Source organism: Sceloporus occidentalis, unplaced genomic scaffold, assembly GCF_023333645.1.
Source record: "Sceloporus occidentalis isolate IW3139 unplaced genomic scaffold, rSceOcc1.0.p SCAF_1, whole genome shotgun sequence".
NCBI lineage: Eukaryota > Metazoa > Chordata > Lepidosauria > Squamata > Phrynosomatidae > Sceloporus > Sceloporus occidentalis.
Window position 1 is genome coordinate 223,123,215 of NW_028316981.1, and position 12,469 is coordinate 223,135,683.

Consider the following 12,469-nt stretch of genomic DNA (forward strand, 5'->3'; position numbering starts at 1 on the left):
CCACTTCATGAGAAGGCATAGAATCATAGAATCATAGAATCATAGAGTTGGAAGAGACCGCAAGGGCCATCCAGTCCAACCCCCTGCCATGCAGGAAATCCAAATCAAATCATCCCCAACAGATGGCCATCCAGCCTCTGTTTAAAGACCTTCAAGGAAGGAGACTCCACTATACTCCGGGGGAGTTTGTTCCACTGTCGAACAGCCCTTACTGTCAGGAAGTTCTTCCTAATGTTGAGGTGGAATCTCTTTTCCTGTACCTTGCATCCATTGTTCTGGGTCCTGTTCTCTGGAGCAGCAGAAAACAAGCTTGCTCCCTCCTCAATGACTCATTAGAAAAGACAATGATGCTGTGGAGAGTAGAGGGCAGCAGAAAGAGAGGAAGGTTGCATGCCAGATGGATAGATTCAACCAGAGAGACCATGAGCCTGAGCCTACTGGACCTGAGCAGACAGGGTAGGAGGGCTTTGAGACATCTAACTCATGGGATTGTCATGAGGCAGGCTTTTAATGTGTGATCATGGGATGGCTTTTATACAGGGTATTTGTTATATGGAGTGAGTATTGTGGTTCTATTGTTTGTCATTTTATGTTCTTTTTAGCTGATGTTTTTAACTGTTTTATTGCAATATGTTTGTTCGAATTTTTATTTGCAAGCCGCCTTGGGTCCCTTTCAAGGAAGAAAGGTGACATAGAAATTAAATAAGTAAATAAATAAATATTTCTTCATTGCATGGTGGAAGGAACCTAAATATTCAGAATAGTATTCATGTAAGTCATATTGTACAGTAAATTTCATTTATTATATGTATATTTATTATATATATATATTGCCTTTCCAAAAAGCTTCCCTAGGCAATTTGCAATAAAACATATAAAACATATAAAATACAGTATAACATTGTGAAATTTGGGGGGGGGGGGGGGGGAGACCCGGTTCACTCCCAAACCATGTCCTCTCAACAAAATTTCAGTCATATTTCGGTGAATGAGGTTCCTCTCTGTGTGAATTGCCCTGAAGCAATACCTTCCCAAATCACAGACTTGGCAAAAGGTTACTGACCTTCCCAAGATCATCAATATTCAGGTGATGTATCTCCATGGCAACAAAAATGGTCCAAGTAGACTAGCTGATGATGGAAGGAGATGATTCATCCAGATGATTCATCCACATTTTCCCCTTCTAAAGTGGCACCGTATGCGTGCCTATATGAAGAGAACATTGCTTTTGGAAGCAGACAGAGGAAAACACAAAGTTGAGCTGGGCTCTGTAAATAGATTTTAGGGTACTGGATGTCTACCTATGGATCTAATGTGAGATGCTGGGTGCTGTGGACTTTGGCTGGCTGTTGCAATGTTTGCAGGGGATCCAGCGTTATGTCGAGGTTTGAATGTTGGATTAGGACTCTGGAGACCAGGGTTTGCATCCTCGCTCAGCTGTGGAAACCCACTCAGTGACTTAGGGCAAGTCACACTCTCTCAGCCTCAGAGGATGTCAATAGCAACCTACCTCTGAAGAAGCTTGCCAAGAAGCCCCCCAATAGGATCACCTTAGGGTCATCATAAATTGGAAGCGACTTGAAGGCATACAACAACAAAAAGCAGTGTTTACAACATGCCTCCACTTATGCTGCACCTGTAGATTTGGAAATTAATGCAGATATTATGACATTCTAATTAGCTTCCATTAGCCTCTTTCAAAGAAAGGCAGTGTGGTGTAGTGGTTTGGGTTCAAATCCCTGCTTGGCCATGAAAACTCATTGGATGACCTTGGCCAAGTCATACTCTCTTATTTTCAGAAAAAGGGCAAAGGCAACCCCCGTTGAACAAATCTTGCCAAGAAAACTGCATGATAGGTTCATCTTAGGGTTCCTATGTTAGATATGACTTGAAAGCACACAACGACAGTACGCCTCCTTGCAAAGAGAATCAAACCTAGGTAAATCCAATGAAACCTATCACTCTTCAGAAAAATGAGGGGTGTGCAAAACAATACCATGTTCAGCTTGGCTATCAAAATATTACGTCCATGAGCTCCCAGAGTAGCCCATATCAGAGACTATTTCTGGGTGCACAAATTGTGTTGACTGTATCAGCATGCAGTTCTCAATGGCACTTCAACCCGCACTGGACTATTTCTATCCTTTCATCTCTACTTTAAAATCTGTGTCCAACTTCTAGCTGCATGGTGCATATGCAGTTTTCAAGAATCCATTTGTTCTGCTCTCTGCCTCTGAAAGCTATAGCAAAGTAATGATTCACCAGCTTAATTGCCGAGACAACATGGCTGTAGCAAAGGATAACATGCCCTTTGAGATCCAACACTAGCCAGCCTTTCAGAGACATGAACATTACAGGAGAAGGACTGTTGAGGCCAAAACTGATTTTATGCTTGTTAAGTGGCTGACGTTTAACTTACTGGTTATTAGGAAATGTCTTCTCTTTCGCAGAAACTGTATTAACATGTGAATACATACAGACTCAACGCCTATATATAGGCACACCGGATAGGGCAGGAATGCCGTTAACAATCTAGGATGGTTATAAAGAGCAAAACAACAGGTTGTTGAAAGGGACTACTTAATGTAACAGCTTGAGGGAAAATAAGCATACTTTGAAAGCAGAAAAACAACCTCCATTAAAGAGAAAGGGTGGAGAGATCTAGGTGGGAACCAATCACAGAAGATAGATGCAGTTGCTTAAGAGATTTATGAAGCCCCACTAGAGCTCTGGAGCAAAGGAAGCCCATGCAGTTATTGGAAGAGAGGGAAATACTTCTGGGGTGATTCTTAAAATATCCCCTTCTGTCCTTGAAGGGGTTTGTGAAAAGGTGCAGGAGAAAACAGGAGTAGGTCTCTTATCCTAAGTATGGCTCACTGAGACCATCTTCTAAAACCAGACTCTTGGAGAGAAGATCAGGAGAAAAGTAGCAACGCACAGGAGAGGTTGGGTCCTACCTTTTAGATCCCTCTCCAATTTCAATGGGCTTCTGCACTGGGTTTCTGGGATAAATAAGATAAGACTGCATTTATACACTGTCAATGTGTCAAGATTATAATACCAGAGAAAGCCTGATAGACCGTTTTTAGGAACAAAAGGACTGAAAAAGCAAAAGAGAACAAGCGTGAGATGTGGATAAAGTTTATGCAATAGGAAAGAAAGAAGAGTGAAGAGAAACTGTCCTTCATGGCATCCTGAGACAATGCCTCAGTCTGTTATCCTTGCCTGAAGACCATGCATGGTGAACATGCATTAGGAAGGAGGTTTTGGCTTTAGAGAACAGAAGAAGCAACGTATCTCCTAATGGGAAAGTATACCAAAGGAGTGGCTATTTCTGCTTTGATGTGCTTATCTCAGGTAAGACACATTGAATCCTCACTAGTATGAACAGGCAAGAAGTATTAACAAAATAGAAAGCCAGCAAGAAATGATAATTGTAAGAAGGATTGCGGTGTATAATAGTATAAACTATATGAAGAATGTCCCCATTGTGCCGAGGAAGGAGAGGAAAGGCAATTGAAATATCTGACTACTTTTGGATGGTGATTGTGGGGGAAATAATGTTATATCCATTGGAAAAGAGAAATGCAAAGATTTGGCAGTGGGTGAAGGGGGGGGGGGTAAAGTTGGAAAATAAAAGGATAAAACCAGAGCAACCTCCTTTTATCTTCAAAGGTTCCTCAAGTGCAAACTCAGGAGAGCTGTACAAATGCTGACCAGTGAGTATATGTATATATATAAAGATATTGTATTACTTCTTATAACATATTTGAGGAGGGAAACACACATCTTATTTGATCAGTTGACTCAGTTATGTTGAGCACAGGTGACCAGATGTCCTAACTGCAGAGGAGTAATAATAATAATAATAATAATAATAATAATAATAGCTTTCTTTTTACTCCACCTTCCTGTCAAGGAGACAATCGAGATGGCTTACAATTAAAACAAACACATACAGTACCCAATACCCCAAAATGTTCCCTCACTCCCCTAAAACATTATTAAATGCATTTATCATTAAAACAATACATTAAAATAATCAGACGGATGAGTGAGGCTACAAAATACTGAGAGAGATGGCAGGAAGGCAAGGAACTGCAAAATGTAGAACATTCAGGAAAATGTAGGACATTACAAAATAAAAGCTAAAAACACTCATAAAATATAAATTCATGTTTCTTTGTCCAAAATGAAGGACATTTTGGAATTTCTCCTTGACAGAAGGTTGAAATGTAGAACATGTCCTGGAAAATGAGGATGCCTGGTCACCCCGGCTGAACATTTAGAAGTGGACTAAACTTTTTATTTATTTTCCCCCCTATCAGTGATTGAATTTGTGGCCAAATGAAGTCCCTTGCCTAAAGACTGGGGTGCAGAGATTTCTCTGGAATGCCTTCACGGTGATATAACCGCATGATAGTCCATGACATTCCCAAAGCATTGGAGGAAGTGCAGCCGGTGGGAGCCAGTGGCAAAGAGAACTAAGTCACACTGGTTCTAATGCCTATGCTTTTTTTTACCAGGTTTGTCTCCTGTAGGGAAGATTCAGGATGTGGGGCATTATTCAGTAAGGTCTTCATACTACTCCCCTCTCCATGGCTGAGCAGTCACATTTTCTAGGGCACTTCATAGCAACAAGCTTCTCCTGCACAAGAGGAATGTAAATTATTACATAAGAGAGCTGACTAAGAACAAATTCAATTATTTGCTCTAACTGGGTATAATGAAGAAGATTCAGGCTTTTCAGTATTAAAATACCTCAGTGGGGAGCCTTGACAAAAATTATTTCCCATTAACCCATCATCAAAAATCTCTATCAAAACCTGATTCCATTTCTTTGGAGTTAGTTTACATATACCAAATGTATCCGTTGGTGTCTCCAGCATCTTGATGACATGCATGTTAGAGGAAACCATGAATAGCCCTATAAAGGTCTGGAATTTCTGGAAGAATTGTGATAGTTTGTTATCATATTCACCTATATGCTTAAGGGATGGATAACATACTGACTGGGTTTAGTTAATCAAGTAGGCCTGGTATATATCATTCCTCATAGGGCATGGTTTCCAGAACCTTCACCATTTTAGTCGCCCTCCTTTGGACACGCTCCAGTTTCTCAATGTCCTTTTTGAATTGTGGTGCCCAGAACTGGACACAATATTCCAGGTGGGGCCTGACCAGAGCAGAATAGAGTGGCACTATTACTTCCCTTGAACTAGACACTATACTTCTATTGATGCAGCCGTAGGCCCCATTCCCACTCGCCCATTTGCCCTGGATAGAATTGGGCAGATCCGAGTCCCCCCACATCGTATCTGCCCGGAAAGAAGTTCGTACTACCCTTTACCTCGATTGGGGCAATTTACCCCTCTGAAGTTTACATTTGCGGTACCGGTTTAAAATGGAGCCTCCTCTGTTGTCAATCAAATTCACTTCCACTTTCGCCAAAGGTGATGTATCCTACAGCCATTGGCCAACCGAATGAGTGCTTCCTCCCCTCCTGGTGGCAGTGTGCGCATATTGTGTCAACTTGTCAGATTTAAAAACCTCCAGGTGTGTGTGTGTGTGTGTGTGTGTGTGTGTGTGTGTGTGTTGTGTGTATTTGGGTCATTACAGATTATGGCACCCATAAAATGACCCCATCCTGGGATTTTCTTGGCAATATTGGTTCCGAGGAGATTTGCCATTGCCTTTCCCCTGCGGCTGAGAGAGTGTGACTCCCCCAAAGTCATGGGTTTCCACATCCCAGCCTCTAGCCTCCCCTTCGCTTCCAGCCCAATGCTACCTCTGAAGCCCTTGCCTCTCCCACCATGCCATCATCTTCCCGTCACAATAATAATAATAATAATAATAATAATAATAATAATAATAATTCCTCACCCCAGAATGCCATCTCTGCATCCTCTTGCTTTGCTTTCCCTCTGACTGCGACCCCAGAATGCCTTTACATATGTAGCAAATGCATTCATGTATTGTATCAATTTGCCAAATTGAAAGGGAAACATTTGTAACATTTGCATTGTAGCATTCGCATATTACACACAAAAAATAATTTTAAAAAACCTCTTGCAAAGTGAGGTGCTGTGCTGGCAGCAAGCAGAAAGGTAAATGTAGCACAAGCAGACACATTATATCAATATGTACATATAAAAACCTGTAGAACTATTTCCATAGTCTGTCAAAAATAAGAATTCAGAGAGAGAGAGAGAGAGAGCTGCCTGCGAGAGGGAGGCCCCTCCGCCCTCCCCCGACCTAATCCCTCCCCTGAACATGACCCTTCCTTCTCCTCCTCCTTTGCCCTGATCCTGCCCTCCATGGCACCCTTCCTCCTCCTTCGCCCTGATCCTGCCCTCCATGGCAACCTTCTTCTTCCTCCTCCTCCTCCTCCTCCTCCTCCTTTGCCCCAGTCCTGTCTTCCATGGCACCCTTCCTCCTGCTCCTTCCTCCTCCTCCTCTTCCTCCTTCACCCCGATGAAGGGGAGGCATATTCCACCCTTTGCCCTCCCTCTGACCTAATCCCTCCCCTGAAATCGACCCAAACATGACCGGGGCCAAATTCACATTTGCCGGAACCCGGTTTTTCTCAAAAGATAGAGGTAAAACTCCGCTTTCAAAAGACCCATGCCAAGGGGCATTTGCCCCTCAATGGGTGTGCAAACCCCAAATTCGGGTGTTAAAGAACTGGGGCCAATATGAACTTCCCACTTTTAATCTGGTTTCTGAACCAAGGTAAAAGGTAGTCTGAATGGCCCCTGTAATTGCACTGGCCTTGTTAGCTGCCACATTACACTGTTGACTCATGTTCAATTTGTGGTCTACTTGGACTCCTAGATCCTTTTCACACATAGTTTCATTCAGCCAGGTGTCACCCATCCTATATCTGTGCATTTTATTTTTCTGCCCTAAGTGTAGCATCTTACATTTCTGCGTGTTGAATTTCATTTTGTTAGCTTTGGCCCAGCTTTCTAGTCCATTTAAGTGTTTTAAAATTTTGATCCTGTCCTCTGGAGTATTAGCTATGCCTCCTAATTTGGCGTCATCTGCAAATTTGATAACTATACCCCCAATTCTGTCATCCAAGTCATTTATAAAGATATTGAATAGCACTGGGCCCAGGACAGAGCCCTGTGGGACCCCACTGGTCACTTCTCTCCAAGATGAAAAGGAGCCATTGTTGAGCACCCTTTGGGTTTGGTTAGTCGACCAATTACAAATCCATGTAACAGTTACCTTGTCTAGCCCACATTTTACAAGCTTGTTTGCAAGAATGCCATGGGTAACTTTGTCAAAGGCCTTACTGAAATCAAGATATACTATATCGACAGCATTTTTCATTTTGCTGGAAAAAAAGGTAGGAAGTCATGAAATAAATAAATAACACAATTCATAGGACTTCAGTATCTATTCAAATGCAAAAGTCCTTTCAGTGAAATCAGGATAAACATCTTGGTGACTGTTCTCAAATCTAGAGTAAAGTGAAGAAAAATCATATTATCTCATGAATGCAGAAGCAGCTCATTTATATCTGACACTAACCTTTTCTCAACTTCCTTTTCCTCTCCAAGTTGTGCAAATGTAAACTGGGTCCATCTCTGGTATATCTGGTAAGTGTTTTGGGGAGGGATTTGAATGTTTAACTTTCATTTGTGATGCATGTGTTGGTTGAATATGTCCATAACTCCAGTCTTCTCATAGGATCTTTATCTTAGACAATGAGAATTCAGTCTCACAATAGATGATACAATAATTAAATGCTTCTAGGCATGTGCAGGGTGCTATTCTCTTCCCATTAAACACTGTATTCAAGAATGCATGGGATACCAGTTTGGGCCTTTTTCAGTGTAGCAGCAATGATGCCATCTCTCTGAGCACCATAATTCTTGGAAAATATCAGAGATTATAGTGCATATCTCAAGCAAAGCATCTGATGCCATAGGTAGAAGTTTGAAAGGCTCACCAGCCCACTCTGCCCCACTCCATACACAATATCGAGCAGCAAAAGAAATCAAATTTAGGCTTCTTCATAAAGTACATGAAAGTACTTTAACCACAGATAAGGTTCATCTTCTTGAGGAAAGTAAGAAAAGGAAGAGTACTACATGGTACACTGAAGAAAAGCATCCTGAAGTTGTTTTCATCTCTACCAAACTGCACTGACACTTATTTTTCCAGATAATACAGGACCACTTGATATTAGCTTACTTGCTAATTAGCTTACTTGCTGTTCACCGCTATGATTTTTGGAATAGCGGTATATAAATAAAACAAATTAAATTATGTCCTCCATAGGGCATACCCCAAAGTGCATATTTAATAGGGAAAAATTGCTTTGGCAGTCATTCTGTACATAGGTGCATCCAGTTTGCTTTTGGAGTTGATACATTATTACATTATTATTTTGCATTTATGGTGCAATGTGATCTTACCAGAAGTTCAAAATACAGAAGATGGAGCCTACAATACTTTCCTGCCCTTCACATATTACACCAGGACTCCCGATTGGGTATGTGATGTGGCTGAGTTAGGCAAAAAGGCATGCGATAAGATCCGTTTTCACCTGTTCAAGTATGTACCCATTCTATGCCTGGATCAGGCGAAATTACACGTGTAATAATATCTTTAGTCAGGGTGAACAGATTTCATAATTATAATTATTGCACGAGACTTTCTAGACTTAAGCCTATTTCCTGAGATGAACTGAGAATCTGCGGGTGCTTTGACTTTGAGTTCTTGCATGGCAGTGGATTGGACTGGATGGCCCTTGTGGTCTCTTCCAACCCTAGGGTTCGAAGAAGGACAAGGCACTGCAAAAATGTAGCACATTACAAAATAGAAGTTAAAAATGTTACTATAAATGTAAATCCGTGCTTCTTAGTCTTAGTCTCAAAATGGAAGACTTTTTGAAATTCCTCCTGGACAGAAAGTTGGTATGTAGGATATGTCATGGAAAAGGAGGATGTCTGTTCACCCTTTATTTAGTCTACTCTGTTAGTGTGCTCTGATGCCCGAATAAATTACAAATCCTAGGGTTCCATAGGATGGACTCATGACCCTTAAAGTGGTGTCAAACTGCATTGATTGTGTAGTGCGGCAGCAGCCTTCATAGAAAGAAACATGTGTAGTGGCAGGTTTGCTCCAACCTTTATCTGCTTATTTTCTAGGCTTGTAGTTGCAGTTGGTGGACTCCTCCTCTTCTGTGGCCTAGTCTGCCTTTGTGTGAAGTGTTGCTGTCTTAACTGCCAACCTGCAAGAGAAGACACCAGCCCCCCACCCTATGAGGTCACAGTCATTGCATTTGATCATGACAGCAGCACCATTCAAAGCACCATCACATGTGAGTGGCACGGCACTGTTGGGCCTGAAGAATCATAGAGAAGGGAGGAAACAACACAGAAAGGGCCAGGGCATGGTAGTGGAGGTTGGTCCACTGGGAAACTTCCCAACAAGAAATGTTTGTATGCAGAGCCAGCCCTACCATTTGGTAGAATAGAAGAGCCACTTCCTTGGGCATCAAATTTGGGGTGTTATGAAGCAGTAACAAATTTTAGACCCTTATCACATTAAGAACAAACCCAGCAGGCAAAATGAGAGAGACACGTTTATCTCTCTGTCTTTGCATGATATCAAAGCACTTTCATTATCCTCCAGTTGGAAAAGCATGGGAGAGGGTGGTAAAAACACCCCTTTTGCCAAATAGTTTTTTTCCAGCTTGGCAAAAGGGCCACTTTTACTACACTTTTATGACCCTCTCCCATTCTTGTACAACTGGAAGAGAAGTAAAGTACTCTGATGTCATGTGAAGACAGATGAACACACATCTCTCCATTTGCCTGCCCTGTTTTTAATGCAATAAGGCTCTTTGTTGTTTAGTATGTTGTGTGTGTGTGTGTGTGTGTGTGTGTGTGTATTTCCCCTTAGACATCAGGTTTGAGAGATTAAGCAGTTTTCTGCTAAAGTTAGTTTTCTACTGTTTGGCCAAAATAATTTTGCAGGCTTTAGGCGCTATACAACCTGATGGAGGCATTATTTTGTAGATTGTATTTGTATTTTGTAGATTGTATTTGTAGATTATTTCTACAGTTTGGATGTAGTCAAAGTCAACAATGGTATGGCATAGGATTTTTTTTTTAACCCATGGTTGGTGACATTTCATCTCATGGAAGAGAAATGTGACTTGACTTCCAGTTTTCCAGAAGCAGTTTCCATTCTTTTCTCATGGGCACATCTATGAGCTCCAAATGTGTGTTCATGGTCCCACTCCCACAAGAAACCTTTTCAGAAGGAGAAGCAGAAGAACAAGGAACTAAAAATTATTTATAGATCCTTTTTCAGTGCTAACTGTAACATCCCAAACCATTTTTGGTGGAACGTCCAAAGCAGAGAGAATGTAACTCAGACCCTTTCTGAAGGGTTTCCCTTGTATCAGCTGGGGACTTCCAAGTCACTGGCACAGTGAATCAGCTCTGGGTTTTAATCTGGACTTTAAGGTAGGGCTACTCAAAGTGGGGGTCCCTGGACCATTGCCTGTACCTGACCCAGTGGTGGCTAGTCCCTGGCAAGTTTATAGAAAAGAAGGAAACCATTGTGCCCAGTGGTCATAAATTTGGTGCCAGTGCAGGGCATACTGGCAAAAAAAAATAATGGCTGGTATGAGAAGCACTGCTTTTAAAAAATCTATAAAAGATGCTAAACCTATTTTGCGGATAAGGATCAGTACATGGGTAGCTCCTTTGCAGTTTGGAATAAAACTCAGAATGATTCATCACCACACTGACATGGAAGCCACCATCTGACACTGGTTTTACAGATGGTTAACAGGTATTGGAAAGTGATTTTGCATGCTTCACATTATAAAGTTATTACAGTAGGCCCTTGGTATCTGCTGGAGTTTGGCTCCGGGACTCCTCGTGGATACCAAAATCTGTGGATGCTCGAGTCCCTTTAAATACATGGTGTAGTAGAATGGTGTCTCTTACACAAAATGGCAAAATCAAGGTTTGCCTTTGAAATTTATATATTTTTGAATATTTTCCAGCTGTGGATGCTTGAATCCAAGGACAAAATATAGAGGGCTGACTTCACTTTATACTTTGGAATGGATTTGGTTAGCTATTTTAGGTATTTGTAACATGTGTGATTTGCAGATGACAATACATACACATATATATTTTCAAACCTTGAAGAGCAATCTTGTACAATTGTCCAACTGAGTGATATATTGACTGTGCAATTCAAAACAATCCAAGTTGGGATGATTGTTCGATGAATCATGACTGCTCTTTGTGGTTCAGAAAGCTGCCTTTAATGCTTCTGTTGTTTCTCCCCACTTTCAGCCCTCCATTCAGTGTTTGGCCCAGCTGCTAAGAGAATACTAGCCGTGGCTCATGCCCACAGTGCTGTGCAAGCAGTGCCTCCCTCTGCTGTAACAGAAACACCTCCCATTTATGAAGAGGCTATCCACATGAGTAGGTTCACTGTGGCTAAAAGCAGAGAAAGTGCACCTGAGCTGCAGCCAGTGTCGGAGGAGAAGCAGATGGTTGATGAGAAAGGAAATGGAACATATACAGTCTCACATCCGTGAAGCCAAGGCTCCATAAAGAAGAACTGCAAAGGGTTATAACTTGAGGGCAGGGTGACCAGATGTCATAACTGCAAAAGAGTACAAAGCAACACAAAATGTAGGACATTCAAGTAAAAATGGAGGATTTTACAAAATAAAAGCTAAAAACACACATATAAATTCATGCTTCTTGGCCATGCTCAAAATGGAGGACATTTTGGAATTCCTCCTAGACAGAAGGCTGAACTGTAGGATGTGCCTTGGAAAAAGAGGATGCCTGGTCACTGGGTCTGAAAGAGACATTGTGGAATGCACAATGGCAGCCTTTGGGGTGAATCTTTTTTAGATTGTTCACATCCAATAGCTAAATATAGTGTCATACAATTTTGAAGACAATAATTCTCCAATTATATAGTGTGAGAAAAAAATCATGGAAAATACTATGTGCATGCTCATCACAATGTGGCAATACAAGAAGTGACCAAAGCAAAAATTTTATACAGCAGTTCTGAAATTTGTATGCTTTTTCTCTGTCCCTGCGAGAAAGATGCATCATCCTTGCTCGGAAGGCTCTGCAGGAGGTTTCATCACAGCCTTTTCCTGTCATTGGTCTAAATTCTGTTGTTAGCTCTGAAGAGAGCAGACCCACTGAATCATTGGGATTTACATACATTTTGGCTCACTATTCAACAATTGACTGACTAGCTTTACTCCATTTGGAACTAACCACCAGGATGCCAACAACCTCTCTTTCTCATTGATGGTTACACTTCCATATGTCTTAGTGGACTCATGTTCATAAAAATCTGAGCCAATAACAATTTACTGGTAGTGTTTTAGTAACTGGGTTCATAAAATTGTTTTGCTTCTTAGAATCACAGAATCATAGAGTTGGAAGAGACCGCA

General features: G+C 41.4%; 1 protein-coding gene across 1 annotated transcript; it reads left to right on the forward strand.

Annotated features, from left to right (window-relative positions):
- Positions 1 to 3,303: 3,303 nt before the first annotated feature.
- TMEM52B (transmembrane protein 52B) lies at positions 3,304 to 11,584 on the forward strand. Its single transcript, XM_089478833.1, has 5 exons — positions 3,304 to 3,357; positions 3,676 to 3,719; positions 7,569 to 7,607; positions 9,165 to 9,337; positions 11,337 to 11,584. The coding sequence occupies exons 1-5, from the start codon at positions 3,304 to 3,306 to the stop codon at positions 11,582 to 11,584; spliced, it is 558 nt and encodes a 185-aa protein (XP_089334959.1).
- The last annotated feature ends 885 nt before the right edge of the window (positions 11,585 to 12,469 follow it).